Source organism: Lates calcarifer, linkage group LG24 (assembly GCF_001640805.2).
Source record: "Lates calcarifer isolate ASB-BC8 linkage group LG24, TLL_Latcal_v3, whole genome shotgun sequence".
NCBI classification, from domain to species: domain Eukaryota; kingdom Metazoa; phylum Chordata; class Actinopteri; family Centropomidae; genus Lates; species Lates calcarifer.
Window position 1 is genome coordinate 17,187,571 of NC_066856.1, and position 26,976 is coordinate 17,214,546.

Genomic DNA, 26,976 nt, shown 5'->3' on the forward strand with positions numbered 1-26,976 from the left:
TTAATGAAATTTTAATTGCAAAAGTCGATATAAATGTAGCTGGTGGCAGGCTCTAACAATAAGTCGGACTGTTTCGATGCTGTCTGCATCGTCACCACAGACTTAATAATGAAGTAGAATTGTCAGGGCCATGCTTTATGTTGTCAAAAAGTTCCCTCAGCGAGCTGTTATTTGCATAATTTCTTAATGAGTCACTGTATGTTGACAGAGGTGTGTGTGTGTGTCTGTGTGAGTCTGTGTAGCAGCAGAGATGAAGGACCTAGCCTGCTTTTGTCCCCAACTTTCTCTTTGAACAGGAGTGTGTGTGATTGCTAAGTAATTTAATCCACACACAGAGAATCTCAAGAGAACCCACTAGGTCAAGTCTGACATGAGTTGAAGTGAGTTTCTTGCTGCAAATGGTACACACACACACACACACACACACACACACACACACACAGTTAACAACAACCCAAAAAACTAAAGTTATCTGGTAAAGTGCACTGTGCAGTCGTACCTGGTGAGAAATTGCTGTTTGGTTCATTTCTAGGAAATGCAGTTGAGGTCTATTTTGGTCGACAGGCTGTACTGAGATTAAAAGCTGTTGTGATTTATGACCTCAGCATTTGCTACTCTGTGTGTGTGTTTGTGTGTAGGCTTAAGAGATAGATACAGAGTGAGAGAGTCCACATATAGCAAACAGGTCAGCCAAGAGTTTGTGTGTAGTTAGAGTGTATTGCTGATAGGGGCAGAGAGGATAACTTTTTATTTTTTTGCCACCTTGACCTGATTTTTTTTGATGAAATGGATTATTGTGACGAACAGGTACTGGGTACTGTGGGGTTTGGCATTTTGTATTGTTCAGGCTACGTTATACCATCAAAAACCTTGGTTTTAGTGGCTAATAGGAGACAGCATTCATGAATTAAGAGTTGAATGAGCCTCTGTGAACAAAGAGCAATGTGATACAAAGAGTTCTACTAATGACACAGCACTTTATACATTTAAAAGACATTTTCCCAGAGCAACTGTTAATTTCTAACTCTGACAAGCAACAACAGTGTCATTCTGTTGGCCTGCAGCCGTGTAATTAACTCCTGTCTCTGCTGTGTGAGTTTTTAATTCACTGTCATTATGACTCATGGTCATTTTATTCTGTCTATTTCAGAGGAGATATTCCAGTCCCATGTTGCTCATTGGTGGTCTCCAGATGGTGCGAGATTGGCATATGCCACGATCAACGACACCCTGGTGCCCAGGATGGAGCTGCCCATGTTCACAGGCACACCTTACCCAATGGGGAAAGAGTACCACTACCCTAAGGTGTACATTTTACCCCTTGACATGACTGTACTGATACTTTAGGATAAGTATTTTGAAAGGCATTTTTGTTATAAATGCATAGTATCTTCATAGTTCACTAAGCAGTTTTCTCACCTCTTTCTCGCCCTGTTCAGGCTGGTGAGGAGAACCCAGTCATCACTCTGTATGTCGTGAACCTTAACGGCCCTCTTCACACCATAGAGATGAGAAGACCTGATGATCCCAGGATAGGGTGAGATATGCTTAATGCCAACCAATCAGTCGCTCTACTCACATTTGACCACTCCCGCACATACAGCATTAACTTACATATTTTGTTCACATTTCAGGTATTCTGTAAGTTTACATATATCTCATAATGTCATACTGTTTTCATTTTCTTTAGAACACTATGTTCTGCCCCTGTCATCATGTATATCCTGCATAGATTCTGTAAATTTCTCCAGTTATACATTTTACTTAATGTGGTCCCGTGTTTAGTTCCATTAAGTTTAATGTCCCCATTTGCTCTGGTTGTATTTATACCTAATTTTTTATTCCTCCTTCGCTGTGGCTCATTATACTGTACGCTACTCTAATATCTCAATTTCTCTGCTAGAGATCATAAATGTTTCATCCCTTTTTAAAATTCTATCATAATCTGCAATTAGCAAATGGAAACATTTTAGCACTTTTTTCAGTCATCGCCTTATTTTCTAATATTTTCGTCTCAGTGACTGGTCATTTACCCACTAAGACTGCTGATTCACAGACAGTGAAATGTAAACGAAGTTAATCATTATTTAAACATGTCTCTGTTAGTGAATACTATGTGACCATGGTGAAATGGGCCACCACTACCAAGCTGGCCATCAACTGGCTGAACAGAGCCCAGAACATCTCTATACTCACACTGTGTGAGGCCACAACAGGAGTCTGCACTAAGGTATGCCTAACTGCAGTGTGTATGTTACATGTGCTGCATGTATTAGAGGCTGTTTACACGTCAACTTAAACCTGTCACTGTTTTTCTGTTTGTTTGTTTTTCAGAAACATGAGGATGAAAGTGAAGGATGGCTTCATAGACAGGTGAGAATGTCACAAATGTAAATTATTGTTGAAGTTGTTGATTGTGGTTATTAAGTCAAAGACATAATGGGGGAACTACTGCACTTAACAGTCCATTTGTATAGTTTTAAGAGGTGTTAAAGTGTTGTCACCTTCTGTGTCTTCAGAATGAGAGGCCTCTGTTTTCCAGAGATGGGCTTAAGCTGTTCTTCACTCGAGCCATTCCCCAAGGAGGCAGGGGCAAGTTCTTCCACATCTCCATGTCCATCTCCCAAGTAAGAGAATATATCTGTGTAGAGTATGATTTAGAATTACCAAACATGGGTAACACTAAGTAGACGTGGTTGCTAATTTTATGATAAAATAATCTTTATGGTAGCTGGTGAGTTTTGGATACAGGATATTTAATGTACCTATCAGCTACAGATTTGTGTCATCTTCTTCATCTTCAAAACTTGGAAAAACCAACTTATTGACGTGCATTAGCCTCTGTTAATTGATCATTTAAAGCTATAGAATCTGCACATTTTTATTATCTTAATATGCACTTGACATTACTTACCAAAGTTCTGCATTCCCCATTCTTCTCTTTTTCTGTTTACTCCACATCCCAAAGCCCAACACCAGTACAGACACGCTGCAGTCCATCACCTCTGGAGACTGGGATGTCACACAGGTCCTGGCCTACAATGAGGACAGCCAGCTGATGTGAGCACCCACAAACCAACAGCAACAGACCAACTAAACTAACACCACCCCACTCACAGCAACAAATAACACTAGATCACAATTTTACAGTAGTTTCTTGTGGTTACACATTATTTGCTAACAAACACAAGTCACATGGATGCAACACGTTTATTGAATATTTATGAAGTCTTGTAAAGCTGTCATTCTGTTGACCTGCAGTGAATTTAAAAATAAACCAGTTCCTACTCTCTATAACCTTCACGTTAAACATGTCATCTTATAACGAAGAACCATGAGATGACACATGATGAGGTAACCAAATATTTTAGCATGTGGTACACTCAATGATGAAAAAGAACAAAAAACATCTTTCAAACTTGTGTATGGTTTGGTCTCTTCAAAATATAAAGTTTGACAAAATATCAATTAGCTTTGTAATAAGTGGAGATGTAATAAGAAAACGTAAATATTCTGAAAAGAATGTACCTGTTTACCTCACTTGGACCAGGTTTTTGTTCAAATCTCTGAGAGACTGTAGGATTGAATGTTTCAGCACCATGGACAGAGACAGAGACAGACCCCACATTTAAATGCAGTTTCTCTCTGTCTCTCTCCATGGTGCTGAAACATTCAAATGCTGGGTTCCAGAGCACAGTGAAGGCAATTGATTGTTGCCATCCAACAGGAAAATGACTCTGTTTATTGCCAAGCTGTGTATTGATTATGATCTATGACTAGTTTATAGCATTGATGCTACATTTTGAGAAGGCAACTATACTTATTGCCTATTGTGCTGAGCCTTTTCCTCTATCAGCTCATATGTTTTCACACAACAAACTGCTCTAAATGTGCTGGGTGTAAAAGCACCCTCTATCTCTGTTGCACCCATGTGTGTGGCTGAGTGTGACTCATCCCCATCACTCTCAGATAATTTCACACCCACACTCTGGGCCACAAGGCAACTGTGACTCTGACTAACATGATCTCACATGTACTGTGCACACCTGCATTCACACACACAAACATATATAGAAACACAGCTACTCTTTTGTTCCCAGTGTTAACTTAAAGCTTGAGCGCTCCCACCCAAAAAAACCTCTTCCCCAAGGGGGTAAGATTTGGCCTACTTCTGTTCTAAAATGATTCATCCCCCTCTTTTCCCTCCATCATTCATTTATGACGCATCTATTCTAGTGTGTATATGGGGCAGTGTTTGTATGTGCCAGGTGCTTTTCTTCCACCTTCTCAAACTGAGTGAACACAACACACCAATAAAACAAAAAACTCCAGTGTGATTTGTTGTGTGTAACTATGAATTACTGATTATTAATTATGTTATAGATAAACTCAGATCTGCTGCATGACATTTGCTTTTCTTTTTGAATTAACATAGATACTTCTTGAGCACTGAGGATGGTCCAAAGCGAAGGCATCTGTACAGGTAATGGCTGCTCTTATGGCATCAGTACCAGTTGTTGGTTTTAAAGTGATGTGGGTTTACAATTTGCTCATTTGGACCTTATTTGTTTCCATAGTGCGGACACATTTGGTTCATTCAACCGCCGCTGCCTGTCCTGTGCCTTGTCCGACAGCTGTGGCTACATCAGCGGCTCCTTCAGCCTCAACATGAGCTATTTCCTGCTCAACTGCCAAGGTAGCTAACACTGCATATTTGACTCATGCCCCCATCCTCTCTTTCTTCAACTCTCTATTAAACTTATCCACTTTAGGAAGGCAAAGTGGGCTCTATTCTACCAGCACAACGCAAGTTCTAGTGAGGGCGTATCCAAGCACACTTACTACTTTTATACTGACACAGTGTACTTTGTGCACAACGTTCAACTTGAGTGGAACGAGGGGTGAGGTGATTAATCATTATCCTTTCAGCCACTCACATTACTCATCTGTTACTTTTGTAAAAGCCTTAAGGACAATGACTCACCCAGTCCTCTTGTTGCATTTGCTTTCTTAAAGTAGGAAAATAATACCAAGTTACATCTTAATTTGACATGCACAGAGGTTTCTGGGATTATTTTACAGCACAGACTTTAGTCAGAGTAAAAGCCAGAGGCCCATATCAGCAGCTAGTGTCAGCAACAAAATGTACATAAATGATCAAAAGTAAGCAGTAATTATACAGACAGACAGACAGACAGACAGTGTTATATCATTAAATTACTGGATGATTATTATTGATGCATGTAAGCAGTAGTTTAGAGTTTTAGTTAATCTGGGTGGAGCTAATTTAGTCTATAACAATACAACAGATTGTAAAAAATATTAAATCTGAACAGGAATATGAGGAAATGTAATACTGCAAAATAAAATGGTAAGAAGTAAAAGAAAAGTTGTGCTTAAGTACATCACGTAAATGTACATAGTTACTTAATTACTATTCAGTGTTATTCTCTTCTTGCTGCATTTTCATGTCAAGTCTTGTCAAGTCATGTCACTGCTGGTGGAACAGTCTCAAAAGTGGCACTGTGCTAAAAACAGACCCAGTCCTTGGATGTCTTTTCTTTCACCAACAAAAAAGGAACTCGCATTTTATTTCACTTCTCCTTCCACCTTTGATCCACATGCACTGTGCTGGGCATGACAATACCAAAAGAACAGGCAAAGCGCTTCTCAAGTTCAGAAAAATATCAAAATGTCACAGCACTGTCTTAACGCTGCCACAAAAAAGAACCCATGGTGTCAAAAGATTCATGTTTCTATGATTTTAGTCTGACTTGAAGCATCGCTGCTTCAATATTTAATCACTTATCCAACACTTTTGTGTCAATCACCTCTGAATCTTACTAAGTGATCGTCACTGAACTCAGATCAAACAGCGAACGACCATAGTACCTTCAAAAACCCTCTCTGCTGACCCCAGAAATCAATGACAGTCAATACTCCAGCACCTCATACATTTGTAATCCAGCTCTTCCTACAGCCGGCCTGCAAGAATTTATGTGATGAGGTTATGATATCATTACCATAAGGAGAAAGAGTGGAAGGAGGAAAAAGGAGGGAGTGAACGAGTGGCTGGTGTACTTTCCACCAGACGCAGTCACAGTGCTCCTGCACAGTGTTCCCAATTTGCTAAGTGCATCAATCACTTCATTTGCTGTCCCCCCTCCCTCCTCTTTGAGGTTTTAGGGCTTAGCTAGAGGGACTTTGCCTCTCTTTGTGGCCTAGATATGGACAAGCTATTTCAGCTATTGCATTACATAAATCAAATAAGCAAAGAATTGCCTCTTTGCCTGTCGGACAAAACATCTGGGATGTCTCTCTCTGGTTCTTACTTTTTTATTATGTTTTCTAGTTGTAGGTCTGTCCGTCCCATTCTCAGAACTTGTTTTTTGCCTTGTGAATGCAATATCTCACGAAGGCTTTAAGGGAATCCCTTCAAATTTGACACAAATGTTCACTTGGACTCGTGGATGAACTGATTCCACTTTGGTGGTCAAAGGTCACAGTGACCTCAGATAACACACTAGTTAACTTCAACTGGAGTAGATAGAGGACACATACAACCTAAACATGCCTAAACAGAAAACTAAATGTAGCTGTGCACCTATCTGTATGTCACTTATTAAACTCTGATTTTCTCCTCAGGCCCGGACATCCCGTTTGTAGCCATTTACAAGACACAGAGAGATGCCGAAAGTCAGACACAAGACAGAGAAAGTGAGTGTTGCAAATAACTAAACCACAGATTTCCATTTACTAGACTCTGAGTTATGTTAAAGACATTACAAGTGACCTTGTATTCATTAGCATAGTAGTTGAAAATGACCTTGTCAAATAGGGACAGAAGTGTTTCCATTACAGTGCAGAATGACCGCCTGTGCACTGAGTCACTGTTTGTCTACAAGCCAAGTCCAGCATGATGGAAGTAATCACATTACTCCTCACAATGGATGTCCTCATTAAATTATGACCTGCCCAACGGCTATATCAGCATACTGTAATTTGATTACTGCAGTCTGCGTGTGTGCCACTCAGTGTCATCTTTTACCAGTATGATGTCCCTGCCCCTGACTGTGTTCAAAACAAGGATGTAAATGCTGCAATGACGTTTTATTACTGTGGATTGTTTGATATATTCAAGTTAATAATTTTAATGTAAGGGAAATATATATAAACGCAGAGTAGTGACAAGAGACAAGGTCATATAAGAGTTGTGCATGCACACCGCTAATTGTTGTGTTCAGCTGCAGTTAGTGATCCAGGCAGAGCTTCTCCATGTCCTCCCTTTCGGAAGCTTTAACTGTAGTTCTCCTCCAGCAGCCTGGCAGCTTTTATCTGAGATTGTCCAAACTTGTCAGCTCTGGCAGCAGGCTGTTGATTTCCCTCTTGGATGCTACCTTTTGACCATCTACACAAACCAATCCCAACACACCTGTAGCTGTTGAATAAGCACAGCTGCTTCTCTTTTTAAGACAACTTTCAGTGAATCAGGTCACAGTTTCACGGTTTGGGACATTCCTGTCCAAGCACGAAAGACAGTCTCTAGTAAATAATGAACCACTAACTGATTACTGGTTTATGATTATCTGTCTACAGGTATTGCAGAAGTATATAAACTGGAGAGCAATGAGAACCTGAGGCTGACCCTGGACTCCATGCAGATGCCCACAGTGAAGTACGAGGAGATCAACATGGATGATTACAGTACGTAAATGTGCACAAATTAGAGTGGCAAGAAAAAACAGCAGGAATTATCTGCATTTATGTATAAATGTGTTTTAAAATATAGTCTGATCTTCGTTTAAGTTATAACAAAGAAAAAACACAATCTGTTTTAACTAATAACACATCAAATTCAAGCAGTTATTAAATCTGAAGGTTCACTTACTTTTTCCACCATCACTGTGAATGGTTAATGGTTCAATAAAGACATAAAAGATGAGAACTTGTTGTGTTATTAGCTAAAGCAGATTGTGTTTGTACTTGTGACTTTTTCCTATGATGTTTTAACTCTAATTTCTTCTGAAACACATCACTTTGGCTGCAACTACTGTAGCAACTTGAGTGAGACTCCTTCATGCCTAGGTGATATCTCACTGTGTTACTTTCTGCAGCTCAAATCAATTTCTTTAGCAGCACCTAATTAATTAAATGAAGCACATATAATTTAGTGAAAAAACTATTTCACAGTTACACAGTTTGCATTATTAATGATGACAGCAAAAATAGAAGGTATAAAATATGTTGGACTGTGAATGAGTGAAAAGGCTAACTCAAAGTGTATTATTGTGCTTTGTTTCTTCATTACAGCCTTGTCACTGCAGATCCACAAACCCGCAGGCTTTGTGGACACCTCACACTACCCTCTGCTGCTGCTTGTGTATGTATGAGCACACATTTCCACACTCTGGTTTGTCCTCATCAGTGGAAATTTCCTGGACAGGGTTTTAATCAGGCATATTAATTTTACACAGAGATGCACTGCGGCTTTGTCCTCTGCTCTAGCGGGATAATAATTACACTGTGAATGAGGAACCTTACCCTCCTGTCCACCTCATTCTGTCATTAGCATTCCTTTCCTTTCTTCTACTCTGCAGCTCAAATCTAAGCCTTGTGCCCTACCTGTACATTTCAGAGACCGAAACCATAATTCTCCATAAGTCATTGAAAAGAAATGTTCAGACACATCAGGGGATGATATAGTGTACACACAGAGTCCAGACAAACATATAACTACGATCCTCTATGCAGTGCATGTAGTAGTCTTGATTCCACTCACCTAGTTGTCTGTGGTTGTTTCATGTGCAGCGATGGGACACCTGGTGGCCAGATGGTGTCAGAGCGGTTTCACATGGACTGGGCCACTGTGCTGGTGAGCAGCTTCGGTGCCATCGTGGTGCGCTGTGATGGACGAGGCAGCGGCTTCCAGGGTACCAACCTGCTGCACCGGATCCAGAAGAAACTGGGCTTGTACGAGGAACAGGATCAGAAGGATGCACTCAAGTAGGATATTTTCATCTTGTCTTCTTAAAAAACCTAAAAGACAGAGTAAACATGATAAATAACTAAAAGATAGAAATGTTTTCCTGACCAGAACCAATGTTTATCTGTTGCAGTTTTATGCTGAAAAAGCCCTACATTGACAAAACCAGAGTTGGAGCTTTTGGACAGGTAAGACGAGCATCAGTGAAGAGCTGAGAGGAATCATACGTGCATTTGTTAACATCCAGGGTGGATGACTATGTTCTCTGACCGTCAACTTGGGAACTCTTCTGTAATAACATGTATTTTATTTGTGTCTCAGGTATACGGTGGCTACGTGACCAGCTTGTTGGTCAGCGGCGAGGAGTCTCCTGTAAAATGTGGAGCTGTCCTGTCACCCATCACTGACTTTGAATTATATGGTAAGCTGTATACTGACATGCAAAAAACTACAGTCTCTGTGCTATGTGGTAAACAAGTACGGCATCTCTGCTTCGTCATTCAGGCTGTGGCAGTGCTGTCAGAGAGTATTCAAAAGGGGAAAGAGAAAGAGAAATTGCAAATCTAGCACCTCTACCCCTGCAGCTGGAAGTTATTTCAGTCAGTGTTATACATGTATGTACTCTATGTGTGAGGAAAAAAAGAGATGAGCTTGTTCACCTTATCAGTGTGATGGTGCTGATACACCTAGAGCCCAATCATAACAGTGCCAGACAAAGTTAACTACACCAGCCTCACCTCAGCTACCAAAGGAATAAAACGTGTGAAATGCAGAATTGTGTGTATCAGGAGAGTGACAGATAGAGAGAGAGGGACGGTGCTCTTGTAGCTGTAGGTGAACCGAGTCAGGAAACTGCAAATTAAGGAGGAGCTGGGCGTCGCAGTGTGACAAATTTCTCATCTATTTGATTTCTCTTGCTATGGCAGAGGGGGGTGAGAGACATGCCATGCCACTGTATGAGTTTGGAATTGCAAATGAAGACAGTCCACCAACATCTTCAAGACTAAAGAAAATGTAGATGAGTGAATATATTTGAATATGGAGAGGAAAAACCTGGACTCGTGAAAATGGACAGAAATGACTCATCAATCTTGTTATTAATGTGATGATTTGATTTTGGTGCCAAAGCAAAGTGTTAATAGAAAACTCTCTTTTGCCTCTAGCCTCTGCATTTTCAGAGAGATATCTTGGGCTGCCTAAACCTGACCCGAGGGCATACACAGTAAGACCTGATTGCAATTATGTTTGGTTTCAAATTCTAGTTAATTATTTTAATAGCTATTTGAATTTGAATAATTTGTTGCCATGTTTGTCTCTTTACTCCTCAGATGGCAAATTTAGCACACAGAGCATCTCAGTTTATGGACAAGAAGTTTCTTATTATCCACCCAACAGCTGATGGTAAGTCAAGGATAACTGAACCTAGGGTCAGCTATAAAACAATAATAATTCTCACAATATAACATTTTACCAGCCCTAACTAAAATATACCAAATAGTATAGAAGAATACACAAATCTAATGTTTTGGCATCCCTCTTGTTCTTGTTCTGTCTTCCCAGAAAAAGTTCACTTCCAACATACAGCAAAATTCATCGCACAGCTCATCAATGAAAAGGCCAACTACACCTTACAGGTATGTGGTTTCACTTTCACTCCTTTGTAATTGCAGCGGCACATCCAATTTCTCTGCTCGTCTCTCTCTCTCTCTCTCTATCCCTGGTTCAGTTATTCTCCAACCTTTGGGAGCTCTGTGATCCCAGTGGGGATTCCACAGCAGGCAGAGGATTAGCCCTTCACAATGCCTTCATTCCACATAATGAGATTATGAGACCTTCATGGCATCCTGCATTAACACCAGGACTAATCCAATTAAGATACAATGTGCTGCAGCTGAATGTTCGTCGGAGCTCATTACTGACCAATAGACAGGTTACTGTGCTCGCATGCATTAACCTGGTTTCTCCGGTAGCCTCTAACAGGTTTTAGGTCGACATAAGTAAACATAATAATTCAGTTACAGCATCTATGTTAAGCTCATACTCAAGAAATGTAAGCCCCATTGGAGCCAAATTAGCTATCTTATTTAAAGAAAACTGATGATGATAAAAATATGTTTAGTTTTCTTTTTTGGTTTGTTTGTTTTTTGTTTTTTTAAATCATTTGATGCTGTAGAGCCAGTGCTCCTCAGGTGAAGAAGAGTACGGTGTCCATCCTGGAGCTTTGGGTAAAGGAGAGGCTGATGTAGTTGTGACACTTTATAGTTTGTAATGTTAAAAGGCTCCAATTTAAAACTTTAATTAGATACAGTTGATTCTCTAATCTGTGTACAGTGCTGACCTGTGTGTGACCTGTGCTGCAACTAGTATGCATGTGTGTCCACATCGTTTGCTGCAACAGCACAGCTACTGCCAGCACTGTCTTTGATAGTAACCATAATTAATGGAATGTTTGATTTCATTTTGTTGTACCTCCATCAGAGCAAGAGAGAGAGAGAGGGAGACAGGGAGAGTGAGAAAGCACATGGGAAATACTGGTCTCCACCTAATGTTCTGTTAACTTACTCATATAATATCATTATAGCCTGGGCTCCTCTTTACCTTACGCTGAAGAGCACACAGTATGTGCCAGAGAGCACATCTAACCATCTGTCCAATAATACAATAAGATGTCCTGCATTGTACTCACCTTACTTTTTGTGTCTCAGATCTACCCAGATGAAGGCCACTTCATTCACAGTGAAGCAACAAGGCAGCACCTCAGTCAGTCTCTGGTGAACTTCTTCGAGGAATGCTTCAGGCTACCAGAAAGAGTGTTTGAGGAGGCTCTGGAAGAAGAGAGTGAAGACGAGGGTTAGCTTGGCCTCATAGTATTCCTCCTGCGCTCCGGATTCTCCCCCACCCATACAGTCATCTCCCACAACACTGGCATCAAATAGTCCACAATATGCAACTCTCATCTGCTCTCTCCATTTGTTTTGGTTTGCATTTGGACTCGCCCCATGTCCGCATGTTGAACCTGAGACTGCCCCTCCAGCAGACAACTGATCTACTCCTACACCCATCCTCCCCTCCTCATCCTCTGCCCTGAGTTTGAATCCAAAAGGCCTCCAGAGAGCTGACTAAGACTGATGACCTGACATGTTGTTTTGGAAAACACTGATTGATCTAACAGGAAGCAAGCAGTCTCCCTCACCGCAGGATGGACCAGCTCCTCAAAAGCAGTGGAGAGAAAGCATCAGCTCTCACACAGACTTTCGAGCTGCAAGGAGACCTTATAGCACATAACTCATGGGGCTTGTATATTCATGAAAAAGACACCTGGTGAAAAACACTGGTTGGCAGTGTTTCTAAAAGGTGTCTGGAATTGTGTGGATACAGGAAATGTTACTATTTTTAAAGTTGTGAAGAACTTTCCATGTTGGACTGTGGTTGTGTCCGTTGTTCTTACAGTATGTAAAATAGCACACAAACATTCACCCAGCTATTAGATACATTTTCTTTTGGTTCATGTTTGCCCCTGATGTTGATTTCATCATTTAGCCTCATCTTATGTATTTCAGTGATGCTGACAGAATTCTCTAACTGGAAAAATGTTTGGAAAAAAAAAAAAAACGCCATGGGTTTATTAATGTTCATGTTAGACAGTTTTATTGTGATACTCTGGTTTTAACAAATGTTCTTCAACAGAAGCATTAACTTGTTTTAGTCACTGTGCCTTACTTTGTCAGAAAACATCCTGCTGCGGGACTGCATTTATGAACAACAACAAGCCTAATTTTCTAGGATTAGTTTGATATTTTGGGAAATATGCTTATTTGCGACTGATACCACTCCCTTGTCTGTCAGATAAATATGAATTCATAGCCACCAGCCATTTAGCTTAGCTTAGCATAAAGACTGAGACAGAGCTAGCTAAGCTCTGTCCAAAGGCAGAGAAAACTGCTGAGAAAGCTCCTGTGATGCTTACAAGTAGCATGTTATAACTTGATTAATCCAGAGAAAAACCAAAGGGGTTTACAGCCTGGACTGTCTTTTGACCCTGACTTCCTGTGGTTGCCAGAGCCAGGCTAGCTGGTTTTCACCTGCTTCCAGTCTTTATGCTAAGATAAGCTATGCAAATCATCTCCTGACTGTAAATTACTATTTATCAGATGATATCAATCTTTTCATTTAACGCTTGAAAAGAAAGTGAATAAGCACATTTCCCACTAAGGCAAAAGAGCTCAGAAACAAAACAGCTAGCACTTGATTCAGAAACTGTAAAGGGACTTTGAAGTTTCACAGAAAAAAATGACCATTCTCTGGAAATGGGCCCACTGACATCTTTACACCAAACTAAAATGTACAGAATCTGCATGCATCATCGCTTATAACGTTTAAGAATGGTAGGTGAAGAAAATTTATAACCAGTGCAGAAACCGCAGTGTTTGTTATTCAAAGTGGTGTGTCACTCTTGGCTTAAATCAGTGAATACATTGTACAAGGTTGAAGGCAGGAAGCCATTAGGAGTAGTGTTATACCCTGAGAAATTATGCATTTGTATATAAGGGAAAACATGGTGTTAGCTTCAGAGTCCAAGTCATGCAAATACGTAACACAAAATGATCAATTCCTGAGGCACAAGTTTAGTTTGTCATCTTTATATTTTTAATTTGAATGGCCATTTGTTGCTATGTTTCAGTGCATGTTAAGAGGTTATTTGCAGCACTATCCCTGATCAGTTTCACATGGTAATTTTGACATCTTGAATGTTCCTTACTGGATTGCATAAATTACATTTCCAGTAGTATTGTGATTGAGAACCCAGTCTCGTCAGCTTGATGTGTAAATGTTATTCAAATATCATTTTATTCTAAAAAGAAAAAAGAAACAATATTACCTGAGTGTTATTTGTGCATAAAGCATTTTGGAAGTTACATTTGACTATTCATTTCTGTTCTCCTGTTGCTGTCCTTGAATTGAGTTTAAAGTGGACTTTATAAATGCCAATGGCAACATCGAACTTTCTTGCCAGTGGTTGGGGAATTTTTCAAGATGCTCAACTTTGTTATCCAAAGCATAGATGGAGAATAATGGCAGATTGTGGCATGAAGGTAAATGTTAGAATAAAAAAATAGATATTTTATCAGCCTTCAATGTTTTTGACTCATCTGTTTTATCACTGAATTTTTATTTTTAATTTTTTGGCCACTTCGGGGCAGCGGTGAACATTGCAAACCCAATGTTTACATGTTATGATGGTGTAAAGTTGTTAGCGTGATAGCAAAAAACTGTCTATTTACACAAACAAAGAACAACATTAGCTTTCATTTGGAGTCCACCTGTTGAATTTAAGTCCAGCATTAACTCTTTTTCAGCTCTGTTTTGGTCTCTCATAAATCTTGAGAGATATTCTGGCTATTTAGCTGGTAACTGCTCAGCTATGTTCAACAGCTAGTCACTAAGTCACAGGTTTGCAGGGCTGAAAACCAAATAATGCTCTGAAAAATGATGAAATGCGCCACAGAACTGAGTGGAACTGCGGTGCTTAGTGATTATTCCCTTTGGTTTCAACACTAAGAACTACTCCTTTCACATCACACAGTAATTTGATCCATTGCTACTGTAAATATATTGATCAGTGCAACTTTAAAAAAATCTGCAAAAAAGGTTAGAAAGGTATCCAAAATCAAACACACTCAAACCTTCAAGGCAAAATACCTTAAAATGTCACTATTTGCACTGTCTGTAATAACATTTAATCCTCTGCTGTAAACCCAGCTACAGCATCCACAAAGCATGATCTGACATTTTTTAAATCCTGCACTGCATTAAGATTTATGTTGCATGTATAAATCTATCCTTCCTCCAATTTACAAATTGTTTGGTCAGATTCAACAAATGGAGACAGCAGCAAATGCAAAATCAAACAAGCAGAATTACCTGTAAACATTCACAAACGACATGATTGAGACAGCCAATCAGCTGCTGAATATGGAAAGCACTCTGCAAACATGGCATCAGAAAAAATAGATTTGCTCGAAGCCACTCTGGTGTCCAGTGTAAACAGGATTGTAGTTATATATGAGCGCTTTCCTCTCCCCCTCTTCAGACTCAAAGCTGTGAAAGTTCTTCCTGGCTGCAGGGACAGAAAATAATGCCATATTTTCACATCATAAATGCAGCGACTAGCTATTCAGTTAAAGAAACAAAATAATATAGTGTTGTTCATACCTTCATTGACGAAGAATTCAGCCATATAGAAGGTGGTCTTGATTGCTGATGGAGTGTGTGGAATGTAGGGCCTTGTCCATTCAAATGCATTTTTTTCTGGATGCCACTGTGTCCCATAGATTGGGTAATCATACGCTGCCAAGAGGTAAACAAAGAGAAAGTACTTGTTTAAACAGTTCCCCTCAGTGTGCTTCATGTTACTGTACAGATAAAAGTGATGTTGCATTACAACTACCTTCCACTGTTGAAACAAACTCTGTTTTTCCATCTGTATTTGTGGAGAGAACTTTGTAGAACTTCTTCAGCTCCTCATTTGTGTTGTAAGTCTGAAGGAAACACACCAAATTTAACAACACCCTGCTTTCTCTTTTTATGCTGCCTAAATTATTTTAGACACGTTTGAAGGGAGAAAAAAAAATCACATTGCTCTGTTATATATTTGCACTTTCGACTCTGTGGGTTTTGCATTGCACGCTGTTTATAACAATGGTAACTTAACCCATTTCTAACTTACCAACAAAGCCAAACTCCACTTGTGAGAGTTTTCCGTCAGCGGCTCAGAAGCCAGATCTTTCATGAGTTCAGGAGGGAAGCCTTTAAACATTCGGCTGTCTTTGGTTTCTAGAGATGGGTCATAAACACTATGATCATGTACATCATGTCCACTTTTGTCCTGTAAACAACCTCAACACTGATTAAACAGTCTCTTAACATTTCTTGAAATTAACAAAACACTAAAATATACGTATTTAGTGCAGAAAATTTGACTATGTTAGGAGTAAAACTAAACAAACAAGGCATTTTAACCACTTAATCACTTTTTTCAATCTAATCGTAATTGCAATTCTAGCTAAGAATTGAAGATCATGAATAATGTTAAAAAGCAAAAATAAGTAAGTGAAGACTTGAAACTGGATCGTCAGAGCTGAAGGTCACTGTATTTATCTATATACTGCAAGACAAAGTCATACCATTAGTGAAGTCGAGAGGCAACGGCACACCACTTGTATTGGTATATGATAGTACTGTCTTTCCACTTGTCAAATAGGTCAGCTGCTCAAATCCAAGACAGGTGCCCCACACAGGAAAGTAGTCACCTCTGTTGTTTGCCTGAAACACATACAGTATGAAATGTAATCCAGTATTAACACAATAAAACCTGGTTACTTCTCTTCCTTGCATTTTTACCTCAATAGCGAGTTCATAAAAGATTTTTGCAGCCCTTTCATAACCAGATGAGATAATGCTGACACCCCCGCCTGGGTAAAGGATCCTGTTAATAAAACACACACAGAAAGAGAGAACTTATTAACAAAATGTTTTTTGATACATACATGCAGGAGGTAAACAAAATAAAAGTGAACCTTCAAATGTCATATACTTTTAGCTTATGTTAATTCAACTCAGTGTGACATTTTGTTGTTGTTTTGTGAGTTTCTCTTCCCACAATACACGACTGTGTTTGCAATCAATGCACCAAATATTCAAGTAGTTCTGCATATATACCTTATTTGCCTTCGATAAATAGCCTAAAGTTGCCTTAAAAACTTGCTAAGTGGTGATTAATATCTAAATTATAGCTCATGTATTTACCTGCTATTGTAATTGGGATTTACAGTTAAAAGTCCTGAAGACATATGCCATACAGAAAATATATATCTCGTCATTATTCATTCTGTAATAAAGTTCCTCAAACACAGCACAAAGGTTTTTGACTGTTACAGTTTATTGTAACCCAGTTACCCGTTAATGGAGTTGAAGAGTGTCTTGTACTCCTCCAGTGTTTGGTTAATCCTATAGAAATGAAAAGGGGAGGTTAGAGGTTCTAGCTCACACATGCCTAAAGAACAAGTTACCAAAGCTCTTATCCTCTGCAGTTATAAAAGTAGTTAGATAATAACATCAGAGACTCACATGACCGGGACAACCCTTGCTCCTGCTGACTCCAGGAACTTGACATATGAGGCAGCGATGTAAGCTGTTTGATTTGGTTTGGGTGAATAAACCTCTTGAGCCAGGACACCTTTAGAAAAACACAGCCAGTTTAAACACTAACTGCGTAACTTCACACGTCTCATGCAACGCTATTACGTTCCAAACTAAAACAATATTAAGTAACATGACATGATAATAAACCCTCACCTATTATAGGTCTGTCGTTTCTCTTGGCTGAAGAATAAAACGGCAGACATACAAGTGAAACGCATAGAAACATCACAATCATGTTTCTAAATGTAAAACATACTGTAGCACGTCTGAGTGTCGCCATTCTGCTGCCGGTTACAATGTTTACACAATACTTCCGGGTAAGCCTTCAGAATAAACGCACCAAGCTTGACCTCATGTGACCTCGTCTATTGAACTTTTTCACACAAATAAACGAATAATTAACTTAAACTTGAATTTTAAAAAGCCATATTTTAACGATGTAGAAACATTTGGGATGTAGAAATATTTAGGATTATGAGAGCTGTGAAGTTGGATATTACAATTTTCTGTTTTAACGACTTTTATTTTGAAGTGTACACCAGAAAACAGAAGTCAACAAATGTAACTATTGGAAAAAACAAACAAACAAACAAAAACATAAATTCGTAAATAAAATGAAACATAAATGCGGGGGACAAATGATGATAGCAGCCTAAGTAGGAATGATGCCGTATTCAAAAAAGTAATGTGCTTAAAATGTGGGCTAGCAAATAACATTTTGTTGTGAGCTAGCCCACGGCATAAAACGCTGTAAGAACACTACTATTTTACTGAGTCCATCTATAGACTTAAATCAAAAGATGGCACCTTTTTTAATACCATGTGCATGAACATTAACAGTAGAGCATTTAGAAGGCTGTTATTACTAGCTACTGTGCTGAACCTATTGACAGAGGGCTAAGCAAAAAGTTCTAAGCTACACCATACCAAATTGAGGTTTCCACTATAGTTCAAACATATGAATCAGCACTTGTTCCTCCTTTTTTCATTTTGCTGATCATACCTCAGGTCATGACATCACAACCAGTCTGGTTGGAGACTGTAAGGACGGTTTACATTTACACCACCAGCAGCTAGCTTATCACGTAACTGGCTAATAACATCTACAGTGAGTGCCTGAGTGCGAGCAAGGATCCAGGCAAAGTCGATGTAGAAAAAGCCAAAGTACTCAGAACAGGAGTACACCAGAGTATATGACTGGTAGTCTGTGGAGAGGACCCAGTACGGAGCATCTGGAACACCTATAATGAAAGGTATTCTGTATTATAGTAAGGAAACAGCTCAATTTTCAAAAAAAAAAAAAAAAAATACATCTAGTATATACATACCCCTAAAGAAGCTGACACCCAGAATGGCAGGTTGAGATTCATTTATGACTTTAGCCACACCATCAATTGAATTTATCTTCCCATTAGACCTGTACACAGAGAAGGGGGGGGGGGCTTGGGTTACTTGAGAAAGTTATTGATGAGCATTCAGTAGAGTAGTTAAATCCTTACAGCAACTCTGCATTGTGAACCTTGACCGTCCCATCAGCAAGTAGAGAATATGTGGCTCGGTTACATTTTCCTCTTTCAAATGCAGCTGGGAGCTTCTCTATTTCATACCAGGTACCCATATACTAGAAGGAGAGCAAATGTTGTTAATTAGCCTGTGTGACTAATACAGACTAAATCAATGTACACATGCCAAAGTCGTAAGAATGGACATGAGTGACCGTCTGTGTCTTACCTCTGTGACATTGAAGTCCTCTTGAACAGATGGCTGAGGGCAGTTGCCAAGGTGGAAAGACTGAGTGTCAGCTGACACAGCAGCCAGGAGAAGCACAAACAGGACCTTTAAACCAAAATACAACAGTTAATATGATAAACTGGGTCCAATGCTATACATAAAACTAAACATAGAGTGGAACAGTAAGCAAACTAGATAATGCATTTTGCGTATTACAATCATGTCTATAAATGAAAACATGCTTACAGTACCTGGAATCCCTTCATGTTCAAGTTGCCCCCCAAAAAAACGACGACGACGACAGCAACTCACAAAGATGTTCCAATGTACAGGACAACTTCAAAAAGACGTCTGTGTTGTCAAAGTACAGTAAAGCACACTATACTATTCTACTACTACTCTATCTACTGTCTTCTCTTTCCATGTCAGACCTTTGGAAGAAAAACATGTTTGAATAGCTATACTTAGATTCTGTTTACAAAACCTTTAACCTTCACTACAGGACAGTTAAGAGTTATCTAAGAACCACATTCAGTACAATGACCCACAAAAGTCACCAAATCACAGTCACCAAATCTCAACCCAACTGAACATCTACAGCAGATTTTAAACCAGTGAAATATGTAAATTCTTCTTTAACAGTTCCTTGTAGTCAGAGGTACTGCATTTATTTTCTTCACTGTAATGAGAATGAAATAAGAACAGGTTATGAAAAGAAAAGACTTTATTCAACAAAGAACCAATATTTATACAAAAACATGTGCTCTCACTTTTGCTCATGGAATTTCTTTAAAGAGTATTGTTTTTCAACATGAAGATATTTTACTTGTTTCAGTTGTATGCCTACACTAAGTGAAATTTAGCTTTGACTTGTCAACATTATCCACAAATCAACTTTAAAAAAAACACTGTACAGAAAACAGAAGAAAGGCAAAACAGTGAGAAGAAACAATCTGACAAACAACAAACGATAAATTACATTCTTAAATTTAATCATTTGATTTCATGTTATGTGCTGTGACGGTATAAATAAATCATTGAATTTAAATTAAATAGCCTATTAAGAGACAGAGCTGCTAAGGAGTGAGATCACCAAGGTGTATGAGAAGCTACAACACAGACAACACATGGATGAAAATGTTGAACTAAAAATATCTTTAAAATGAAAAAGTACAGTGCATTAAAAATTACTTTGGTGGCAACACTGGTTGTCTGGTTGTCCTGCTGTTGGACAAAGGGCAATGTAAGTTGTGGAAAGCTCTGGCATTTGAAATATTGAGTAAACGTCTCCTGAAAAAACATCCATGACAACCTGTAAACAAAACAATGAAAGTAGCCTTTTATACTTTCATCACAAAAGTCTTTGGAAATCTATCATTTGTAAAAACTACCACATTTTAGGTGCATATTCCTGCAGCCACACGTGTCCTCAGTCTCTACTTCCATTCTTCTCAAGAATGAAAAGACACTTGTGAAAGAGACGTCTTATCCTCAACACACCTGGGTGACTATGTGAAGCCACTGTTACTCTATGTTTGATTCTTGCAGAGTGACACAAGTATATCTTGTTGCAACTGAGTCTTTGTTTTTAAAGGTGCTGTGTGTATCATTTTAACATGAATAAACTGTTACCACATTCACTCTGAGAGGGCTGTATTATTTCCATGAATTAATATGACTATAACTAAGAGGAATGGTGGCCTCCATCAGGCTCTGTGTTGTATTTTACATTATGTGCCATAACACTGAAGTCAACTGGAAATCTATTACATTACTTTACAATAACTTGGAAAGAAATCCACAAAACGAATTCCATTTCAACAGCGTAGCATCATCTTCATGTAGCTTACCTTCCCAGTATACATCTTTGCTGTTGTCAAGAATTACTGCATCTTAATCTCCTCATTCCTCAGAAAGAACAGAGTGATGTCAGAAGAAGAAAAATAAGTATCAACATCCTCTTTGTGAAAGAAAGGGTGTTTTAAAGCCACAAAATGCTACACATAGCACCAGTGATGTGCTGAAAATGACGGACACAAATCTTTTACCAGAGTGTGTAACATTTACGGTGGCTGGGATGGGATCCTTGGTGGAGTGGTATTGGGGGGGGGTTGTTAAGGGTTTTTGTGGGTCTCAATGCAAAGGACAATGTACTCGTTGGAACAGCTTCGTGTCTGCTGGCCCAGGAGCAGACCTGAGGTCAGGCTGGATGACTGGCCCATGACGGACATGTGGTCCGCTCGCCACATCTCACAGTGTTTGTCAACCACTCTGAGACCCCTGCTGGTGGAGCCGTGCCAGATGCTCTTCTGAGGCCTGACAGATGGAAGAGAGAAGATATAAAGATGACAGACACAAGGGAACAAACAAACAAATAGGCAGCCAACTAAATTTACTGACCAGAAGGGGTCAGCTAAAACATCCCGGCCATCAAAGGAGTAGATGGGTATCCTGGAATTGATTGGGCCCCCATCACCATTGAAGACTGACCGCCAGTTCCTAAACATCACATCTCCCTGAGAGAAGACACATAATGTGTAAGATACAACCACACATCTGCACTCATCTGCATCTGATAAAAGTTTGGTCCAACTTGTTTTTTAAACAGCCAGGAACAGCAGGGGAACAGACTCACCCTGAGGTTGGTAACTGGCAGAGTTTCACGGAAACCAGGGTAGACCACGTGGACCAGGTCTTGCCTGTGGGATGAAATGAAAGCACGGTAGTTTGGAGGCAAACCCATCGCCTTGGCCTGCTCGTAACACATCCGGTCAACCACGTCGAGCCCCATCATGTCCCCTGTATGGGGCTGGTTCAAGGCCACGAGGTTGAGCTGGAGGAAGAGGGACCAATGTGCTCAGTTTTAAGTCTGGATTTGACACATCATTGACTTCCTGTACATTATCAAAAAAGCTATATACCATTAAAAGTGTAAGAACAGTTGGCATGAGTCAAAATTATGATAAATATGTTGTGGAAACCTATAGAAATGATTGTTTTTTTAATAAAGGGACATGTAGCATAATATACTATACATCTCACTGTAGTACATTATCCATTATGCAGTATTCCACCGTAACAGTCATTAAAATAATACAGTGTGATTTAAACTCACCCTCTCTTTAACTGAACTTATTCTCTCCATCGTGTCTCCTCTTATCTGATATGCAACTCGAGGCTAAATGAATAGTTGAAAAGAGATGTTAAATGGATGAATAGTACAATGTTCCATAACAGCATAAAAGCCATAATAATGAACAATAAGTACCTCATCTTGTGGTATGATATTATTGGGGAGGTAGATCAGACTGCCAAGCTGTGGAAACACAGAAGAATAGATTCCATATGTTGTGTAATTTGAGCTCATGTTGTTCAAAATACATGAAATGTTGAAAACTGCCAGCAACTGCTCTATTACATTACACACACATTGTATTTTTATGCTAAAATAAATCATACATCAATTACACTGGCTGATTAATCATTGATTGTCTTCTTGAATAGAGAGACTGCTTGGCCTTCCTTCTGGTGATGTTAGAGCTCTGATTCAGTGAATAAGTCACAAAAAAAAGGGCAAGAATCCAAGTTTTTAAGTGTCCTTTGGATTTTTTAAAATCAGGACTGGATTTACAGGCAAATCATGAAAATCACTCACTGCTTCGCTCACCATGACAACCTCCAAGTAAGAAACAGAAAACCAATTAAACTGCTTTTATTCCATTTTATTTGCTACATCAGTTCTGCCTTGACATGTATGGAGGTTCTAGCTACTGAATGCTGTTGCACAACTTGTCATGGTAAAGAGAAACAAAATCAACCTGTAAAAACCTGACATGCACATACACATTTAATGTTGTAAAATTATCTTTACCATACAACACTAGTCCAAATCTGTACCTGTATCTCTTTCCATCCCTGGGAAACCTTGAGGAAGAGACTTCCTGTTGTCGTGACGTATGTCAGAGTTCCCTCTGCATCTCTGGCGGTGTGCTGCATCATAGTCTCACGGCTGGAGAATGTTTTCAGCTGACAAACAAATACAGAGAGGTTACAATTTGCTTGAAGAATGACATGTGGTGTGGTTGAAAGCTCTGGAAAAAGATGGTAAGTGGACAGAAAAGCAAGAAATACAAACAAGAGTTATTGCATACATCACTGGGAATCAGAAACTTTGTGTCCTGTGAGGAATGATTAACAATTAAAAGTTCTGAAAGTAATCATCAACACTGGTGTAACACTGTAGAAGCCATAAGAAACAAATTAACTTACAGATGCTGTGTTGCCCAAAGGTCCAGGAGGACCAGGTGGTCCTGGAGGTCCAGGGGGGCCAGCGATGGTCAGAGCTGCCATAAGAAAAATGTTAACACCTTTTATACAAGCTCGTAACTGGTCATTTGATCTCATCAGATACAAAAATGGTACAGTATGAAATTGCTGTAATTGTAAGACATATTGTACAACTGATGAGGTGTACCTGAGCCATATCTTGAGGGTGACCCAGGGGCTCCTGGAGGCCCTGGTGGCCCAGGAGGACCGACAGGACCTGGTCTCCCATAGCCTGGGATACCAGGTGAGCCTGGCACCCCAGGGCGGCCTGGAGGACCAAGCACTGACTCTCCTTTGGGTCCCTGTGAAACATGTCAGGAAGAAGTTAGTGACTGTTGCATTAATTCTTTGTCAGACTGACAATACAGTTGTGTATCCATAGAACTCTGACTCACCACCAGTCCTTGTCTCCCTGGGATACCTGGTAGCCCTGGCATACCAGCCTCCCCCTTGTCTCCCTTCTCCCCCTTGATACCCTGGTCACCTCTTGTCCCCTGTAATTACATACACAGATATGGACACTTACACACATCAGATTAAACACACCTGGTGGCCTTGAACCAGCATGTTCCCATACAAAACAAAAAGTTTGATTTGAAACTTACCCAGCCTCCTCTGGGCAGATATGTACCTAGAAAAGAGAAAAGAGAGGAAGGAACAGAGGAAAGAATTAGTACTGATGGTATCTAAGGACATTTCTTTTATTTTTTTATTTATTTTTTTATTAAATATTTCATTTATATTGGAAGCTTTGTTATCCAGTGTTATCTGTTGATTTGATTTGATTTAATCTGAGATGACTCACTTAGTGGAGCTGGCATCCCAGGAAGGCCCCTCTCTCCTTTATCACCTTTTAGTCCCGTCTGACAGTTACCTAGGAGACAAAAGCCATAAATCAATCACTTATTCTAAGTTTTGTCTCAAGAATGTGATTTTAGGGTAAAAATAAATCCTGAATGTGTAAGAATGGCCTGTAGAGAAACATTTTGGTAAAAGAGGCTAAAACAGATTTTAGCCTTTAGTTTACAGTAAACATAAAAGATAATCCAACCTACCAACTGCAATGGAACCATCAGGATTCAGCTGAAATAATGGAACACAAACATTAACAGAAAATCATAGAAATGATAGTAATTTGTCAGATTACATGCCATGATGATTTAGATTAGATCATCCATCATCTGTAGTGTTAATATTATAATCTACATGCAAAGGACTGATGCAGACTGTCTGTGGATGTGATTTTAGTACTACCTTATTTAGTTTTTGGCACTGAGCCTTCATCTTTCCAGACTGGACATGCAGCATGCAGGAATATGTTGGAACAAGCCTTGAACAGTTCTGAGTGATAAAATGTTAGCCACAACATCATGCAATTCATCTGTAGACATTAGGAAAAGAGGGGAGCTGTGCAAAAGAGAGAGTGAAAGTGTTGGGGACCTTGAATTAATTAGTCATTACAAATTGATGGGATTTCCAAAAAAGTAACCAAAAAAGCAAAACAATTAAGTTCTCTAACACAGGCCGTAATGCAAGACATTAATTAAGTCATGCTATAATAGCAGTATGGTTGTATAGATATGAACTTACAGCCATTTTGCAGTGGGGTCTTGGAGGGATGGGAAACACTGTCTTCAGAGCACAGGAGAAGAGAGATGACAGTCAGCATAAAGAACATAATAAATAGGTGATTGAAAAGGAACTGTGTGTTAATGAAAGCGTATATGTGGATGTGCTTACTCCTTTGGGGCAGTTGAATATTCCTGGGCGGCCCGGTGGTCCAGGAGGGCCAGGAGGTCCCTTAGAAGAGTTGATGAAGAAGAGAAGGGAAAAAAGAAAGAGAGGAGGTGATATTTTTAAACAAGTGTTTAGTGACTAAAAGGGAAAAACTAGGTGCTATAAAACCGCATACTGTGGTACAAGTAATAAACTGGCACAAATAAATTACAGCAATTTGTACATGATTCATTTGCAGATTCTCAATCAGCGTCTTTTACATTAACAAATTGCAGTCTTTTCACATGCTCTTCATTCCATCCTGGTGTGTGACTCACCGGCAGCCCCACAGAGTCCCCTCTCTCTCCTTTTGGTCCCATCAGGCCTGGACGACCCTACACAGATACAGAGACATTGTCCAAAATCATTTAAGTTACAGCAACAACTGTATGGAAACTTCCCACAGGGAAATTTGGGAAATTGGATAGTTTGTTGACTGAGTCATTGTGTGAGAGATTTAATTTAACGTAAAACTTATGCACAGCAGGTGTACTGAACTTAAGCCATGGGTTGAGAGGTTGTGTTTTTCACAGCAGAAGACAAACAATTGTTATTTGAAAGGAACATAGAAAATAAACTAAATCTCCTGATGAGACAACCAACAATTAAGATATGGTCATAGTGCTTACAGGTCTTCCAGGAAAACCAAATTCTCCCTTTATTCCTGGAGGTCCCATAGGTCCCTGTTAGAAACAAAAACAAAGTGGGTGATTGCATTTCTCAAACATATTTACTGTATCCTTCATCCACAGCAGCAGAACTAATTGTAGTTAATGGTGTTATAGAACCTGGAGAATTAAACCGTTGCTCAGTGTCAATACTTACTGTAACTCCAGGAGGTCCAGGTACACCATTATCTCCCTACAAACAAAAATACATTTACACTGACGTGTACAGTTCCTTTAAAAAGGTTTTCAAGATTATGCTTCTTTTTAAATAAGCTGTTTATATTGACATTCAAAGCCGGTATAACATGTATATACTTGATATCCTTAGTAAGTGCATGCAAAAGAAGAGCACATGGAAAATTGATCTGGAAAGTGACAACTGTGACAGGAGATATAACCTTGACTCCTTTGGGCCCTCCTGGACCAACCAGGCCTGACATCATAGATCCATCTGCTGCAGTGATAAACCCTGGCTCGCCCCTTTCACCCTGCAAACAACCACACAGTGAATGTAAGTGAATGAACAACCTGTGCATGTTCATAAACTTGTATTAAGCTGTGAGGAAACAGAAATATAAGGGCACAAATCATGTTTACATGTCACACAGATGCATGCATATCCCACTTACTTTCTGTCCTGGAGGTCCTTGAACACCTGGGAACCCAATGTCACCTTTTGGACCCTGTGGTCCCTGCAAACATTCAGAAAATTTAAACATTACGATAACTCCATATCTACTTATTTGACTCTGTCATACCAGGAAAAAACTTCAAAAGTTCAAGTTATTTCTCTCCATGTTCTCATATCCATGTTTGTTTACTTATTTGTGTGTGTTTTCTTTGTACTTTACTGCTCATTGTTTAGAATTGGAAACCTGACAGCTGAACGCATTAACGAGAAAACAGGGCTGTTATGCTGAACAAATATAAACCAACAAAAGCTATTTGAACAAACATTTCCTGTTGTCATGACATCAAGATAATTTGGTCTGCAGTAGATAGTTTTGTGCCTGACACTCACAGCAGGTCCCTGAGCTTCAAAAATCCCTGAGAAGTTGAAAGCACCATCTGTATCATTTAGTAGAAGCTAAAGAAGAAAAAGAAAAAGAAAGGGAGTGTGTCAACAGAGAAACTTAGTTACTCAACAACTTCATCATTCTGGTTATACAATGCATTATATATAAATATATATATACAGTTTCATATATACTGTTTCAAGGTCACTGTTAACAATAAGTAAGTGTGTGTGTGTGTGTGTGTGTGTGTGTGTGTGTATAAAAGGTAGTTGAG

The 26,976-nt window shown here is 39.4% G+C and overlaps 4 protein-coding genes and 1 long non-coding RNA gene across 12 annotated transcripts in view; 1 reads left to right on the forward strand and 4 right to left on the reverse strand.

Moving 5' to 3' along the window:
* The window catches only part of LOC108885093 (uncharacterized), a 27,280-nt gene extending 15,473 nt beyond the window's left edge, over positions 1–11,807 (reverse strand). For 2 of the 3 annotated variants that reach the window (XR_001961189.2, XR_001961190.2), the window contains exons 1-5: positions 11,670–11,807; positions 8,780–9,036; positions 2,915–3,036; positions 2,505–2,641; positions 1,420–1,518 (exon numbers count right to left, since the gene is read on the reverse strand). This is a non-coding gene — a long non-coding RNA (uncharacterized LOC108885093). The remainder of the gene's footprint in view (positions 1–1,419; positions 1,519–2,504; positions 2,642–2,914; positions 3,037–8,779; positions 9,037–11,669) is intronic. The other variant, XR_007809258.1, reaches the window with a different exon arrangement.
* The window catches only part of LOC108885088 (dipeptidyl aminopeptidase-like protein 6), a 178,952-nt gene extending 164,833 nt beyond the window's left edge, over positions 1–14,119 (forward strand). For all 5 annotated transcript variants that reach the window (XM_018679278.2, XM_018679279.2, XM_018679280.2 and 2 more), the window contains 18 exons: positions 1,151–1,305; positions 1,440–1,537; positions 2,107–2,230; positions 2,335–2,373; positions 2,520–2,627; positions 2,969–3,060; positions 4,436–4,483; positions 4,578–4,696; positions 6,646–6,717; positions 7,597–7,704; positions 8,311–8,380; positions 8,809–9,003; positions 9,117–9,171; positions 9,305–9,404; positions 10,147–10,205; positions 10,312–10,384; positions 10,544–10,617; positions 11,689–14,119. In XM_018679278.2, the coding sequence (XP_018534794.1) occupies positions 1,151–1,305; positions 1,440–1,537; positions 2,107–2,230; positions 2,335–2,373; positions 2,520–2,627; positions 2,969–3,060; positions 4,436–4,483; positions 4,578–4,696; positions 6,646–6,717; positions 7,597–7,704; positions 8,311–8,380; positions 8,809–9,003; positions 9,117–9,171; positions 9,305–9,404; positions 10,147–10,205; positions 10,312–10,384; positions 10,544–10,617; positions 11,689–11,838 (1,739 nt within the window). In that variant the 3' untranslated portion in view covers positions 11,839–14,119. The remainder of the gene's footprint in view (positions 1–1,150; positions 1,306–1,439; positions 1,538–2,106; positions 2,231–2,334; positions 2,374–2,519; positions 2,628–2,968; positions 3,061–4,435; positions 4,484–4,577; positions 4,697–6,645; positions 6,718–7,596; positions 7,705–8,310; positions 8,381–8,808; positions 9,004–9,116; positions 9,172–9,304; positions 9,405–10,146; positions 10,206–10,311; positions 10,385–10,543; positions 10,618–11,688) is intronic.
* ggh (gamma-glutamyl hydrolase (conjugase, folylpolygammaglutamyl hydrolase)) lies at positions 12,615–17,506 on the reverse strand. Its single transcript, XM_018679281.2, has 9 exons — positions 17,339–17,506; positions 17,111–17,219; positions 16,940–16,990; positions 16,385–16,469; positions 16,168–16,306; positions 15,711–15,817; positions 15,432–15,522; positions 15,197–15,331; positions 12,615–15,101 (listed from the first exon to the last, which is right to left on the reverse strand). Exons 1-9 carry the CDS (start codon positions 17,463–17,465, stop codon positions 14,983–14,985), a joined length of 963 nt encoding a protein of 320 aa, XP_018534797.1. The 5' UTR covers positions 17,466–17,506; the 3' UTR covers positions 12,615–14,982.
* Positions 17,507–18,326: 820 nt separating this feature from the next.
* On the reverse strand, positions 18,327–19,504 carry LOC108885090 (apolipoprotein D). Its single transcript, XM_018679282.2, has 5 exons — positions 19,168–19,504; positions 18,917–19,021; positions 18,685–18,806; positions 18,514–18,602; positions 18,327–18,443 (listed from the first exon to the last, which is right to left on the reverse strand). Exons 1-5 carry the CDS (start codon positions 19,180–19,182, stop codon positions 18,427–18,429), a joined length of 348 nt encoding a protein of 115 aa, XP_018534798.1. The 5' UTR covers positions 19,183–19,504; the 3' UTR covers positions 18,327–18,426.
* A 118-nt stretch (positions 19,505–19,622) lies between these two features.
* The window catches only part of LOC108885086 (collagen alpha-1(XVIII) chain), a 52,573-nt gene continuing 45,219 nt past the window's right edge, over positions 19,623–26,976 (reverse strand). Inside the window, exons 25-45 of one of the 2 annotated variants that reach the window (XM_018679273.2) lie at positions 26,708–26,773; positions 26,316–26,378; positions 26,085–26,174; positions 25,844–25,879; positions 25,648–25,701; positions 25,297–25,353; positions 24,983–25,042; positions 24,833–24,874; positions 24,497–24,583; positions 24,298–24,325; positions 24,048–24,116; positions 23,848–23,873; positions 23,638–23,736; positions 23,391–23,544; positions 23,186–23,259; positions 22,814–22,942; positions 22,185–22,232; positions 22,032–22,094; positions 21,552–21,749; positions 21,317–21,432; positions 19,623–21,232 (exon numbers count right to left, since the gene is read on the reverse strand). In XM_018679273.2, the coding sequence (XP_018534789.1) occupies positions 21,031–21,232; positions 21,317–21,432; positions 21,552–21,749; positions 22,032–22,094; positions 22,185–22,232; positions 22,814–22,942; positions 23,186–23,259; positions 23,391–23,544; positions 23,638–23,736; positions 23,848–23,873; positions 24,048–24,116; positions 24,298–24,325; positions 24,497–24,583; positions 24,833–24,874; positions 24,983–25,042; positions 25,297–25,353; positions 25,648–25,701; positions 25,844–25,879; positions 26,085–26,174; positions 26,316–26,378; positions 26,708–26,773 (1,761 nt within the window). In that variant the 3' untranslated portion in view covers positions 19,623–21,030. The remainder of the gene's footprint in view (positions 21,233–21,316; positions 21,433–21,551; positions 21,750–22,031; positions 22,095–22,184; positions 22,233–22,813; positions 22,943–23,185; positions 23,260–23,390; positions 23,545–23,637; positions 23,737–23,847; positions 23,874–24,047; positions 24,117–24,297; positions 24,326–24,496; positions 24,584–24,832; positions 24,875–24,982; positions 25,043–25,296; positions 25,354–25,647; positions 25,702–25,843; positions 25,880–26,084; positions 26,175–26,315; positions 26,379–26,707; positions 26,774–26,976) is intronic. The other variant, XM_018679274.2, reaches the window with a different exon arrangement.

What these genes read in the sequence shown, in the direction of transcription:
- LOC108885090 (XM_018679282.2), bottom strand. An exon ending in AGGACTTCAATGTCACAGAG is followed by an intron (nt 18,807 to 18,916) that starts GTAAGACACAGA and finishes CTCTCCTTCTAG; the next exon opens with TATATGGGTACCTGGTATGA. An exon ending in GTTCACAATGCAGAGTTGCT is followed by an intron (nt 18,603 to 18,684) that starts GTAAGGATTTAA and finishes CTCTGTGTACAG; the next exon opens with GTCTAATGGGAAGATAAATT.
- ggh (XM_018679281.2), bottom strand. Translation starts at nt 17,465, where the DNA reads ATGGCGACACTCAGACGTGCTACAGTATGTTTTACATTTAGAAACATG. An exon ending in GCCTCTCGACTTCACTAATG is followed by an intron (nt 15,818 to 16,167) that starts GTATGACTTTGT and finishes ACCCATCTCTAG; the next exon opens with AAACCAAAGACAGCCGAATG. An exon ending in GTTTGTTTCAACAGTGGAAG is followed by an intron (nt 15,332 to 15,431) that starts GTAGTTGTAATG and finishes ACCTCTTGGCAG; the next exon opens with CGTATGATTACCCAATCTAT.